Genomic DNA, 13,538 nt, shown 5'->3' with positions numbered 1-13,538 from the left:
CGGTGTCCCGGGGTGGAATGTTGGGGTCTGAACGCACTGGGGGGGAAGGCACTGCTCCTGGGCGCTCTCTGGCTGGGGACTTGGATGCTGTTGTGGCTGAGCGGCGGGCACACTGACTGTCTCACCACCTCCCCCTGGGGAGGCCGGGTAGCATTATTAGCCCCAGGGCATTGCCTGAGGTCACCCAGGAATGGTGGGGTGGACCTTGGTACTGAACCTAGACTAGTCTAGGGCCTTACCCAAAGGCCATCCTCCCTCCGTTGTAGGCAGAGCCGGGTTTGGGGCTGTGTTCCAACCTGAGCCCTCTGCTCACGCTGGCTGCTCACTGTTCCTGTTTGTGTGGCTGGTGCAGGGATTCTGTAGGATGGGAGGGCAGCTATTAGCTCTCTGTGCCCTGAGTCTGGCTGCATGAATGTCTTGTTCTTGGGCAGTATGCTCTGCTCAGCCCTGGCCTCTTCTAGCTCTGCCTTCCACAACTGGGTAGGGGCCACTCGAAGCCCTGCTGAGCACCTGCCACCCAGAGTCTCCATTGTTGTAACAGTCTGTAAGGGAGTAAAGCCTTTATGGAGCTGTGTTCTGTGCCAAACCCCAGCTTCAGACCCTCCACGAGGAAGGTGTGTGGAGTGTAGTCCCTCCTGCTGGGAATGGGAGCCAGCAGAATGGGAAGCTGTTTGAAGAGCCTCTCTGCTAGGCTAACACTGTTCCATAAAGTGCTCAGATGACTCTGTTCACTTGTGGTTGCCTGCTCTCAGAAAGGATTAAGCAGCCAGAGAGGCAGGTGGTCAGAGCTGGGTGACAAGAATACTCAAGAGACTGGGCGAGATTTCCATGGCAGGAGAGACTGAAAAACACAGGGCTGTTTTATTGGAAAGATGAAAAGCGAGGACGTGAGTGGTCTATAGAAGGTCGGTTGGGCATTGCTCTTCAGCCTTTGTTAAAATACCAATATGACACTGAAAGGTGCCAAATTCAAACTGGATAAAAGGAGACACTCAGGTAGTGACTGTTTGTGGAACTCACTGCCACAATGTTCTACAGTGGCGAGGAGCATAGCAGAATTCAGAAGAGCAGCAGGCATTTGTATGGATAATGAGAACTACCCCATTCAGACTGGCGGTTAAAAATAGAAAGGTTATAATGCCCCCTGCTTCAGAGCATATGCCAGCCACTGCCTGTGGGCATGTTGTCCTTTCTGGTTTCTTTACCTTTTCCACTGAACCATCTGGTACTGCCCATTGTCAGAGACAGAAATCCAGTGTGAGAATGCCCCTGTTCCTTAAGGCACAACTGCCTTCACCTGCTCAGCCATCTCTCCCATAGTGCAGTCGTGCAAACTAGAGCATGTCCCCTGCAGCTGATGGTAATAGCCTGCCTAGGCAAGAGCAGCCACTTTAGTGTGGCTTCAGGCTACTAATCCCTGTCCCCAGCTCAGTGCCCCTTCCTAGGCATGGGGAAGCTGCAGGGCAGTGGCAGGCTGGGTTGGTGAGTCACGCACAAGAGGTGCTGTAGAAGAAGGGAGGAATTTGGCACGGGGTGGTTTTGCCCAAGTTTGCCCACCTTGACTCACCCTTTTCACCCCCTCCACTTTGCCCCTGGAAAAAGGGGGGGTTACATGTTGATGTTTTGTTAAGAGGGGGAAGTGACATTTGTTTTTGGAATGGATCCTTTTTTTGCATGTGAAAATGTTTTGTGTTTGAAGAAAATGGGCCAGGGCTGTTCAGCAAAAGCCCCCTGAACATCTGAGCATGCTCCACTATAAAAGTGGAGGACTACAACTCCCAGCATGCAATGCAGCCCACAACCCCAGGGCTATACTCTGGGGCACTGGCCCTGTTGCATGCTGGGAGCTGTAGGCTCTGCTCCTTTATGTTGAAGATGGAGATACTCACACAAAATGGAGCTGTGGCTTCTGGCAAGTAACGAACTAAGCATTTGGCTCAGGTGGACAGAATTGCTGGGGGCTGCAGCTGGGGTAGGTATAAGTGTACTGGGCACTGAGGACCATAGAGGTGGCTGGTGGTGCTACTTCTTCCTCTGACAAAACCTTGCAAAGCTCCTGCTAAGTCCTCAGAAACCTGCAGGCAGCTGTAGCCAACCCCTCACCCCCCCCATGCACCCAGACTCCCTATAGCTTCCAGACCTCACAGAGTTCTCCCCCCTGTGAGCTGGTCACTGCTCCCCTACTTCCACACTAGAGGGACCAAGCAGGAGACAGGTGCCTACAGCCCTCCTATACCTACAGCCCAGAAGCAAATGGTGGGAGGCTCCTGCTGAGCAGAGGCAGGTGCTGGAGTTGCAGGTGGTAGGATATAGAGAGCAAACAACCACAGAAAGTGGAAGGTAGGTAACCACCAGCCCCTAGCCAGGCTTTTACTCCCAGTCCCCTACTGCTAAAACTCCTACCCCTCCTGTTGAGGATAGGGCTGGACTCTTCCCCAGACTCCGCCCCACTTAGCACACCAGGCAAACCTTAGATCAGTTAGCCCCTCACAGCTGCCCTCTGACCACCAGCAGCCCTGAGGGCCAGAGCTTAAGAAAGGTCCAGCAGCTACTAGCCCCCTCCCCCAAGCTGGCTTAGTCCTGAAGGTCCATCCATCTGATTTGGGTCCTGGCTCTCAGGCTGCCCCACAAGGAGGAAGGGGCAGCTGAGCAAGCTACAACAGGGTTTACGGGGAGAGAATTAACCCCCAGAAGACAACCTACAGGAACTACCTCACCCAGGAGTGTGCTGGCTCCACCACTGGGCCTTGGCTGTGACAGGAAGAGGGTGCCACTTAGTGGCAAAGTTGGAGTCCTGCACCTCTTCCACCCCTTTGGAGAGAAGCACAGGGACACTCTCAACCCAAGAGCAGCTCTCCAGCCTGCCACATGGCCCAGGGGGAAGGGTGAACTCATCCCACACTGGCTCCAATAGGCCTCCTGCTGAAGGCAGCAAGTCAAGTCAGAGCTGGCACTTCCTCCACATGTGTGTTCCAGGACCAAGATCATCAGAGCCAAGAAGGTAGCCCAGGAGAACACAGAAGCAACTCTTCCACTGTGTAGATTTTAGATTGCCCAGGCAAGGAAAGCAACTGCTAGCTTAACCAGTAGATACTCAACCACCACCTCAGAGGATCCAGGTCAGCCCAGGAAGAAAGCCCCTGAATTCTAGGTCCATTAAGGGCATTGCTGGTTGTGCAAACTGGAATGGGATCTTAAGAAAGCTCCTGGGGAGAGCAGGCTGAGGACACAGGTTGCTGCCCAGAGACTTTGGGGCAGTGTAGATTAGTTCTGTTGTTGGGACAAGACTTACACAAATTGCAACAGAGGCAGGACTCCTGCTGGCCTCTGCCTTAGCCTTCCACAGCATTTGCACATGTGCAGCTGCCCACTGCTGAAAAAGGCAGAGGTGAGCTAACCCAGCTCCTCAGGAAGACACTGTCAAAGTGAGGTAGGTGCCCTCCACATGGGAGCGGGAGGGTAAGCAACAGAGCAGGACTAGGGAAGTGGCTAGGAGCTGCAGCCTCAAACCCTGCCTTCCCTTTGAAGGGACACACTCAGTTCCCTGCACTTGGTACACAGCCTGAAGTTTAGCAAGTGCTACCCTAACAGCCAGATACACATGTGCCAAGCAGGGGCAACAGCATCACAAGCCCCAGCCTCAGCTCCTACTCCAGGGCCTTTCATTAAACTGACCCCAAGGGCAGGGGCTACAAGCGCTTGGGGCTGCAACTGGTCTGAGCAGTTCTCCGAGAGAGAGCAGGGCCGAGCACAGCAGCGTTTTGAATGCAGCACTCAGCCTCCACAGAGCACTGCTCTCCATGACTCCCCCCCACACCTGCCATCACTCCCTTTGGGTGCTGCAGGGACCCTGGGCACCACCCCAGTGGGAAATACTGGGGCCCACTCTCCCCACAGTGTACAGCTGGCACAGACAAGGCAGCCGCTCTGTGTAAACCGCATTCTCTATTTGATACTTTAATTTCAGTAGAACAAAAAACCAGACGGCCGACAAAATACAACATCCTACCCTAGGATGCAGGCAGCTGCCAGGGGGTTGGGTATTGGGCTCCCTGCTGTGCTTGGGGGGGAGAGGGCAGGGACCCTCAAGCTCAGTGCTCACCCCAGCTGGGGCAGGGTGGGTGCTTGGTGCCCAGGAGCAGCACAAGTCCCCCCCCATGGGGGAAAAATCAGAACCCATCAGCACAACCTGCCGCCCCAAGCAGCTGGTTCAACACAAGCAGAAAGACAGATGGACCAGACAGGGCTGGGACCCTGCAACCCTACCCCCTACTGACAGGGGGAAACAAGTGGGGAAACACGACACTAGGGGAGCCGAGGAGTCAGTAGCAGTTGTAGAGGCCAGGCCCTGCCCCTTCCAAGCAGAGATGATGCAGGGAGCTAAGATTGGAGAGGGAATGGCCCCCTTTAGTCCACCTCCTCCATGCGGGATGCATCTTCCTCTCCCTCTAGTGGGGGTATCTCATCAGGGACAGCAACGCTGGGCTCCTCTGCAATCACCTCATCCTCATCGATACCTGGGGAGGGAGGGAGATGTGCAGGCTGGTTACTTTGAGGGCCACCCCCAGGATCACACACACAGCACAGCAAGGGGACCTCCAGAGAGGATGGGGCAGCCACAAGAGCAACATGGTCTGAATGGAGGAACAGGCCCCTACTTCTCAGCAAAAGGGCAGTAAGCCAAGAGTGCAGCTAGGCCAGAGCCCTCTCCTGGAGGACTGGGCAAAACGTTTCCAGCCCATCAAGTTGCAGCAGAAAACCAGCTTTCTATCAGTGCTCTTTCGTGCATGCCAAAAGCATGTCTGCTTTCCCTGGAAAAACGCACACTGCTGTCAATAAGCCATGGCCTGAAAACCACCTTTCAGTTCAGAGATGCTGCCGTGGTGCCTCCTGCTCCCATTCTCCTCCATGGGCCAAACTCGCCACAGGATTACATTCCCCATGATGCACCACAGCAGCTAATAGGAGAGTGGTGCATTGTGGGAGATGTAGTGAGTCCCACAGAGACAAACAGAGGCATGACATACAAACTCCAAGAGGCCCTGGTGGCAGCATTGCTGAATCAGAAGTTACCATGGAACGTTTTGGGTTTTCAATTTCTTGCTGAAGTGTCAGTTTTCCCACTTGAAAAAAAAAAGCCCATTTTCAAACCAGTTTTCCACTCACGTGCTGCCAACACCTGCCACTGGCCTTCCACACACTGGCTAATGCACAGGCCCTACCATGCTGATTAGGTTGCATGCCACTCTAGCTTGCACATTTTACACCCTCCTGTCATGATTTAAGACTAGGATATGCTTCATGCCAGAAAACAGTGCCTCCTGCTGGCTGTTCCCTCCACTGCACTTCCTGTGTGAGCCAGGTCAGGAAAGCTCGCCTTGGGACCACTCCTTCCATAAACTGAGGAGTCAGAGCTCCTTCTAGTGGCCAGCATGAGTGTCCTTGGAGCAGGATAAGTGTTATTACCACTCGTTCCCAAGGAGGCCTGCTCTGTGCTGAAGCCAAAGACAAGCTCAACTGGCTAACATGCCCCTGACTTCTAGCTTTCAGGATAAGCCACCATGAACAGGTCTCTGGATCCCAGACATTGAAGAGCTGAAAAAAGCTCCTTCCCCAGTGTCTACCATCAAATGCCAACTCTTTGTGGTTCCCAGTCACCTGGGGCACTTACCCAAGCCGAGCTTGATCATCCTGTAGATGCGGTTGGAGTGGGTCTGGGGATCTTCCAGGGAGAAGCCAGAGGAGAGCAGGGCTGTCTCAAAGAGCAGCACCACCAGGTCCTTGACAGCTTTGTCGTTCTTATCAGCCTCAGCCTTCTGGCGCAGGGTCTCCACGATGGGGTGGTCAGGGTTGATCTCCAGGTGCTTCTTGGCCATCATGTAGCCCATTGTAGAGTTGTCCCGCAGCGCTTGGGCCTTCATGATACGCTCCATATTGGCCGTCCAGCCATAGGTGCTGGTGACGATGCAGCATGGCGATGAGACCAGCCGATTCGAGATGGTCACCTGCAGAGGGACCCCAAGGTTAACAGGCCAGACAAAAAATAGCAGGGTCTAGTGCTTCTGACTGGGTCTGGTCACAGCAGATGCAGGGACTCCAGCCCTTATGTCATGCTCAGCAGGAGACACCCACAAATGGCTGAGGAGCCACAGGCAGTGGAGACCTGGCTGCAGGGAAGGGCACAGATGCTCTCCACAGCACAGCACCTTCCCTCTGGCTTGGCCACATCGTCACCACCATATCCAGAGGACAGACAGCCCCGAAGCAAATAGGGATCTCTCAGCCAGCTTCAGGAACACTGCCTGGAACAGCTCCAGCAGCTCAGCCAACCCCTTGGTACCCAGTACACATTCCCAAAGCACTACCCCTACAATCAAAGTTTTGGGTCAGTGCCCCTCACCTGCAGCCCAAAAGCTTAGAGCAAGATGCTGCAGTGCATGCTGGGACTTGTAGTCTCCTTCAGCTGATCCTCTGCTGGAGACAAGGGAGGCCAGAGGCCATGCACTGAGCCAGGGTCCAATCCTTGTCTGCATTCAGTGAGGCCCCACTCTCCTTCCCCATTGAGCCAGGACTTGGCCCTGGGCTGGGATCCTCACCCCACCCCTAGTTACCTTCTCAACCTTCTTATCCAGGATCTCCTTCATGAGCTTGCAGAGGTTCTCAAACTTCGCTTTGCTTTCCTCCATCTTCTTCTTCTCGTCCTCATCCTCGGGCAGCTCTAGCCCCTCCTTGGTGACTGACACCAGGCTCTTGCCATCAAACTCCTTGAGCTGTTGCACGCAGTATTCGTCGATGGGCTCCGTCATGTACACCACCTCGAAGCCACGCTTCCGCACACGCTCCACAAAGGCGGAGTTAGCCACCTGCTCCTTGCTCTCACCTGTGCTGGGGAAACAAGAGGTCACCAGGGCTCGGAGCTGGCTACACTCTGGGGTCTCCAGCAGTCCCCTGGTAGGGACTGGCTAGACTTCAGCTGAGACATGGCCCCTGCGAGGCTGATGTTGAAGACCTCTTAACAAGGGTCTACAGGCCCCACGGTGCCAGGGATAGGGCCTGGCCATTCCCTTAGAGAAATGAGACCACAAAACTTGCATACCCAGCTCCCAGCCAAGGATCCCAAAGCACCTGATTAACAAGAGCCTCTTTCTAGGAAGTAGAGTTTTGGGGAGGAGACTCCCCTTTCCATACAAGCCCACCTGCCAGGGGAACTCCCCGTGTCACACCAGCGACCAGAGGAGCCAGGCAGTAACTCGGCAGAAGAGTCCATTCTGGGGTGACAGGAGGGGCCCGCACAGGAATCTAACCCTCTTGGTGTTGCATTAGCTACACCAAATCTAGCAGGCTGAGGAGATCCCCATTCTGAGGGACAGTCTCTGCCTGGGTGATGGGGGAGGAGGGAGGTTTCGCCCCCCCCCGCCGGCAGCCCTCACCTGTGATGTAGTAGATGCTTTTCTGAGTCTCCTTCATGCGGGACACGTACTCAGAGAGGGAGGCCACCTCGTCGCCAGACTGCGACGTGTGGTAGCGTAGCAGCTCCGACAGGCGCTTCCGGTTGGTTGAGTCCTCGTGGATCCCAAGCTGGGGGCAGAGGAGGTGATTTATATGCAGGCTCCAGTAAGTGGCTCACTAACACTCTCCTGCCCTCAAGAGCTGGGAAATCTAGCTCCTCCCTGCAAACACCCCACCCACACCCAAGGGCTGAGGTTGGGAGCAGATGCAGTTAGTGAGGCATTTCCAATCAAGCACCCTGGGGCACACCCACCCTTCTTGGTTGCTAAGACAACAGATTGTTTGGCCCCTCCGCTCCAGAGCCCTGCCAGGAAGAGCAGGTTTGAGCCTTGAGCCCAACCCAGAGAAGTCACCATCTTGGAACCGATCATAGACTAGTTCTGGATCCTCAAGTGCCTGCCTGTGGAGCATGTTGAGGCAGAGCAGCGTCCCCTTTGCCCCCAAGTGCTGGGCTAGCTGGCTGTCTCTCACCTTGAGGTTCTTGGAGAAGGCTTCATAGAATTTCTTGTAGCTTTCCTTGTCCTCTGTCAGCTCCGAGAAGAGCTCCAGGCACTTCTTGACAATGTTCTTGCGGATAACCTTGAGGATCTTGCTCTGCTGCAGCATCTCCCGGGAGATGTTCAAAGGCAGGTCCTCAGAGTCCACCACACCCCGGATGAAATCTGAGGGGAGGAAAGAAGCCAAGGACCAGGGAGGGCGATCAGTACAGCCAGGCTAAGAACTCCATACACCCATCCCCCATGCACGAGAACAGAAGTGCCAAGCAGGAAGCCCAAGCTCCAGGCTGCGTCAGGAGACCTGAACCTCTGCATCCCTCCCAGCAGTGCCGCAAGACTGTATGATGTACTGGGGTGGTGCAATGGGGAGGAAGCAACTAACATAGCTGGGAGGATACTAGAAGCCAGAGAGCTTAAGCTGTTTAGAGAGGGAGCTCTGCACAAAGGTGGGGTGCTACACAGAGGGCTCTTACTCAGGTACTCTGGGATGAGCTCATCACAGCTGTCCATAATGAAGACACGCCTCACATACAGCTTGATGTTGTTCTTTTTCTTCTTGTTCTCAAAGAGGTCAAAGGGGGCACGACGCGGGATGAAGAGCAGAGCTCGGAACTCCAGCTGCCCCTCCACAGAGAAATGCTGCAGGTTGGGAGACACGGGGGGTCAGATGAACAGAGCTCCCAGGACTTCATTCCTCTAACCCTCCCCGGGGGAGAGCCCTTCCCTTTGGCCCGGCTGCAGGAGCACCCAAAGGACCTTGGGTAGGGGGACTGAATGGCTACCTTAGAGCAAACTGCACAATGCATCAGACAGACAAGCGGGACAGCAAGTCTCCCAGCACCCTGACTCTGCACTCCCCTTCTTCCCCACTGTACCAACATCTCCGCCTCCAGCAAATGCTGGGCAGGATCTAAGGCCCCCAAAGCAGCAGCTCCTGTCCCCATTCGCTCATGCCAGAGAGTGGCAGCCAGGGCCTCAGGAGAACCCTGCACACATGGATGAAGCAGGGGATTGGGAGTGAGGGTCACCCTGACCAAAGGGCCAGCAAACCTGCACCACACCCAGGTGGGAGGCTCCATGCCCAGGACCAGCAATGACAAGTCAAATGGGCTCAGCCCAGCTATTTGCTTCCCCTGATAGGGGAACCAGCTGCAGTTCAGTCACTTCTCACTGGGTCTAAAGGAGTATTTTGGGGCCCCCCAACTTCCTATACTAAAGCCCACCCCTGTGATGAAGAAATGTAGACCTGTACACTAATCCATCTTGCTTTGAGGTAAAGGGAACCTTGGCCTCTACCAGTGTGCCCAGCCCGGCCTCTACACTCACCTTGACAGCCAGGTGGTCCTCCCAGTCATTGGTGAGGCTCTTGTAAAACTCTCCATACTCCTCCTGGGTGATGTCATCAGGATTGCGGGTCCAGATAGGCTTGGTCTTGTTCAGCTCCTCCTGGTCGATGTATTTCTCCTTGATCTTCTTGGTCTTCTTCTTCTTGCCCTTACCACCCTCTTCTTCCTCCTCATCTGAGCCCACGTCCTCGATCTTGGGCTTCTCCTCATCCTTGGGGGCTGTGTCCTCATCCTCCTTCTCCCCCTTCTCTTCCTCTGCCTCATCGTCACTGATTTCCTTTTCCCGCTCCTTCTCCAGCTGTAGGGAGAGGAGCAAAAGAGGGTCACGGCCAAGGCACCTACCTTACTCAGGGCCTCCTATGCACAAGAGATAAAAGGCAGCGACAGAGACACAGTTGCCCCAAGAGAGATGGGAGTTTCAGTCTGGTGGGTTCCATGCAAAGGCTAAACATTGCAGTGATGCACTGCAGGTATAGCACTGGTTCAAATTTCTCACATGTGCTTTCCAGTGGCTGGGCCAACAAAGAGGATAAAGAATCTATGGCTACCACCAGCTGGTGAGACCCCCATTGCTCCTGCAATAGAGAACAATGTAGGTGAAGACAGAGTGCTGGGGTCCAGCCTCAGTCCCTCGCCTGGCAGTTTAGGCAATGGCCCAAGGTGCTGGCACAGATTTAGGGATGCGAGTCTGACTACGCAGTACACCCTTTCGGTGACCCCACTCCCTAGCAACAGTGAACTAATTCCTACCCTCGTACCATTCTGCTGGCCAATTCCTGCAGCAGCAGGATGAATGCACAGCCCTTGCCTCCAGACCCTGGTAAAGCCCATCACGGTCTCTTACACGCACACCTGTGTGCGGCTTGGAAGACTCAAGGTGGAATGTACCATCCTCTCCCCATTCTCAGCTTGGGCTTCCCCCCATGCTCCATCTGGCCTTCCCATGGGTCCCACCATCTCTCACATACGTACATAAAGGGTGATGGGGTAGCCGATGAACTGGGAGTGCTTCTTCACCACCTCCTTGACCCGCCGCTCCTCAAGGTACTCTGTCTGATCCTCCTTCAAGTACAGGATCACCTTGGTGCCACGCCCAATGGGCTCACCTATGACATCAGGAGAGAGGCAGTGGCATTACTGTCTACAGGTACTGGACAGACAGTGGCATTACTGCCTACAGGTACTGCCTACAGGTTACTGCTTACAGGTACTCTGCAGATCTCATGTCAATGTCAGGTACAGCCCACAGCTAAACTAAAGGGAGGATCATCAGTGTTTCTAATAGGAACCAAGGTCAGTCACCCCATCCATAAGCAGGGAGGGAAGATCCACAGCTATCACTGGCCCTGCACCAGGCTTAGACCATGGATTTGGTTAGCACTGAGGGGTGCTTTCTCCCTCAGCTTTCTCCACAGATTAGACCTGGGACCTAACCCAAGCTGACTGATCACTCAGGCTTCACACATGACCCCATGAGCCTGGACCCTCTCCCTCACTGATTTAAGCTTCCCCACCAGGTGTCAGCTACAGACTACAACACCTTATCCAGCCATACCATCTTGTCACCAGCCACCTCAAACCCCTTTAGGGGCCCCATGGCAGACAGGGTGGGAGGGGGTGACTAACTTCACACAGATCCCTCTCTCTGGGACCCCTTGGCATACAGAGGGGAGGGGAGTGGCTAATTCCCTGCAGACCCCATTACCACAGTCCGCACCATGATCAGCTTTGACAGTGAAGGAGCCCCCAGCTGATGACTCCCAGGCATACTGCTCGTCATCATTGTGCTTGGAAATGACCACGACCTTCTCAGCCACCAGGTAGGCAGAGTAGAAGCCCACGCCAAACTGCCCAATCATGGAGATATCAGCACCCGCCTGCAAGGGGAAGGAGAATGGGTGAGAAAAGCAAGACACCAGAGACAGGTAATGTCTGAGACGCAACCAGGTGTGTCCCAATAACAGGGAGCTGGGCCAACACAGAGATAAAGCCACAAATACAGACAGGGATAGGGCAGGGCACAGTCACCTCCTCTCTGTGCAGGAGGGACCGGGGAACACATGAACAAGCCAAAAGCACTGCTGGCTGCTCCCTGGGAGGACACAGGCCCAGAAAGGGGTAATTTCTTAGCCAAGTACTGAGTGTTGAAGTTGCAAGGCTCTGCAGAGGACATGAGCCCAGTAGCTGGCCAGGCCCACAAGGGGTCCAAGCGCTCTAGAGCCCAGGCTGAAGGCCACTCACCTGCAGGGCTTCCATGAAGGCTTTGGTACCAGATTTGGCAATAGTGCCCAAGTTGTTGATGAGGTCCGCCTTTGTCATGCCGATACCTGTGTCCACCAAGGTAAGGGTGCGGTCCCGGGGGTTAGGGATGATATCAATTTTTAGCTCCTTGCCACTGTCCAGCTTTGAGGGATCTGTCAGGCTCTCATAACGGATCTTGTCCAGGGCCTAGGGGAGGACAGAGACCGTTAGCAAGGCCCACCCACCATTCACCGGCTCCATGGATCCTGTACTCTCCCTGCTCTGGGCAGGAAGGCCCATGGACTCTCGAGATAGCATCACCAAGACACAGATCTGCCACAAAAGCTCTGGCTTCACTCAAACCCCTCCAGAGGGCAAAACAAGAGGCCCTTCTTAAGAGAGGCACCATGGCTACCCCATCAGAGCAGCATGCAGGACAAAGAGACAGGCTCATTCATCCACCACATGCACAGGAAGAGAGAATGCCTGGAAACAAACAGGAGACACCAAATGCCAACTCCATGCCAGCTCCTTGAAGAGCAGCAGAAATGAAACTAGGAGATAGGGGCCACTGCCGGCAGGGCTGCACCACCGAGTTCCGCTCGTGCCAGGACCTACGGGCATACTGAATTACTACTCCAGCGAGACCGTGGGGGTGGGAGGGGAGAAGAGGGAGATTATTTAGGGCTCTCCAACCCTTTCCTAAGGGCAGGTGACCACCAGCCCATCTGGCATTAACCAGCCCCCTCGTTGGCCATCTTAGGACAAAGGCAGGGAAACAGACCCCCCCCCCCCCTCAGGGATGGGTCCTCTTGGGCAGGGCCGAGGCACCTTACAAGGCCCTGCCATCAGTAGCCAGACTCCTTTAAGGGCCTCAGCAGATAAGGGAAAATCAATGGTTGCCCTAGTAACAGGGGCGGGCAGTGCCCGCTGTACCCAGCGGCAGCACTGCAGAGCCCCGCACTCCCGCTGGGGGCGGGCGGCCCCCCCTCCCCGCCCCGCCAGCTCACATCGGAGGCGTTGGAGATGATCTCCCGCAGGAAGATCTCCTTGTTGGAGTAGAAGGTGTTGATGATCAGGGACATGAGCTGGGCGATCTCTGCCTGGAAGGCGAAGGTCTCCACTTCCTCCTCCCCATGCTGCACTCCTTCAGGCATCTGCAAAACAAGCCCCGGGCTCAGAGCACCTGCTTGGCGCCCCCGCCTCCGCCTCCCTCCCGCGGGCCTGCTCCCCGCCGGGGCGGCACGGGAGAGGCGGGGCCGCCGCCTGCTGGGCGACCAGGGCCCCGCTCCCCACCCCAGGCCGGCGGGGCCGGGCCGCGTCCAAGGCCCAGCGGGGCCTCCAGCCCTGGAGGCGGGGGCCGGGCGCTCCCGCAGTCGAACCCGCCGGGCCGCCGCCCCGAGGGGCCCCGCTCAACATGGCAGCGCCCAGCGAAGCCACGTGCGCCCCCCGCTCCCGCCCCGGCGCCCCCCGCCCGGAGCGCGGCGCCCCCCGCCCGGCCCGGCCCGGGGCCGAGCCCCGCCGGCCCGCTCGCTCGCCCGCCCGCGCCGGGCCGGCCCCGGCCGCCCTTACCGCGATGGGTGGCGGGAGATCGGGCAGAAGCGGGCTCGGACCCTGGTGCGGGGACTGCGGCGCGGCCGGGAGAGAGAGAAACCGGGGCCGCCTCCGCCCGCCCTATATAGGGGCTGAGCCCGGCCCGGCCCCCGTCTCCCTCCGCCTTAAAAGGGCCGGGCTGGCTCGGCAAGACTGGGGATTATTACGGATTCTGGTATTTTGTCTCCGTGCAGCAGCCCTTTTCCAGCCAGACACATATGCCCCGGTTCCCCCCTCTCACCCCAATACCCGGGAAGCTCCTTATATCCCCTACTCTGTCACCCCAGTACTTGTAAGTCTGCCTGGTAGTCCAACGCCTGACACCCCAATTCCCCACTCACCCCATTATCCA

At 56.2% G+C, this 13,538-nt stretch overlaps 1 protein-coding gene across 1 annotated transcript; it reads right to left on the bottom strand.

Moving 5' to 3' along the window:
- Positions 1 to 3,941: 3,941 nt before the first annotated feature.
- HSP90AB1 (heat shock protein 90 alpha family class B member 1) lies at positions 3,942 to 13,273 on the bottom strand. The gene is made up of 12 exons (XM_073338509.2): positions 13,166 to 13,273; positions 12,604 to 12,750; positions 11,594 to 11,800; positions 11,070 to 11,229; positions 10,325 to 10,458; positions 9,333 to 9,650; positions 8,480 to 8,645; positions 7,981 to 8,171; positions 7,431 to 7,578; positions 6,612 to 6,880; positions 5,672 to 6,005; positions 3,942 to 4,517 (listed from the first exon to the last, which is right to left on the bottom strand). Exons 2-12 carry the CDS (start codon positions 12,748 to 12,750, stop codon positions 4,408 to 4,410), a joined length of 2,184 nt encoding a protein of 727 aa, XP_073194610.1. The 5' UTR covers positions 13,166 to 13,273; the 3' UTR covers positions 3,942 to 4,407.
- Positions 13,274 to 13,538: the final 265 nt, after the last annotated feature.

Source organism: Lepidochelys kempii, chromosome 3 (genome assembly GCF_965140285.1).
Source record: "Lepidochelys kempii isolate rLepKem1 chromosome 3, rLepKem1.hap1, whole genome shotgun sequence".
Classification (NCBI taxonomy): domain Eukaryota; kingdom Metazoa; phylum Chordata; order Testudines; family Cheloniidae; genus Lepidochelys; species Lepidochelys kempii.
The sequence above is the reverse complement of the archived record's forward strand: the minus strand, read 5'-3'. Positions and strand labels throughout refer to the sequence as shown.

Coding starts and splice junctions, on each gene's coding strand:
- HSP90AB1 (XM_073338509.2), bottom strand. CDS start 12,750: ATGCCTGAAGGAGTGCAGCATGGGGAGGAGGAAGTGGAGACCTTCGCC. Junction 11,230..11,593: donor CCTTCATGGAAGCCCTGCAG/GTGAGTGGCCTT, acceptor TTCCCCTTGCAG/GCGGGTGCTGATATCTCCAT. Junction 9,651..10,324: donor GCTACCCCATCACCCTTTAT/GTACGTATGTGA, acceptor CTCTCCCTACAG/CTGGAGAAGGAGCGGGAAAA.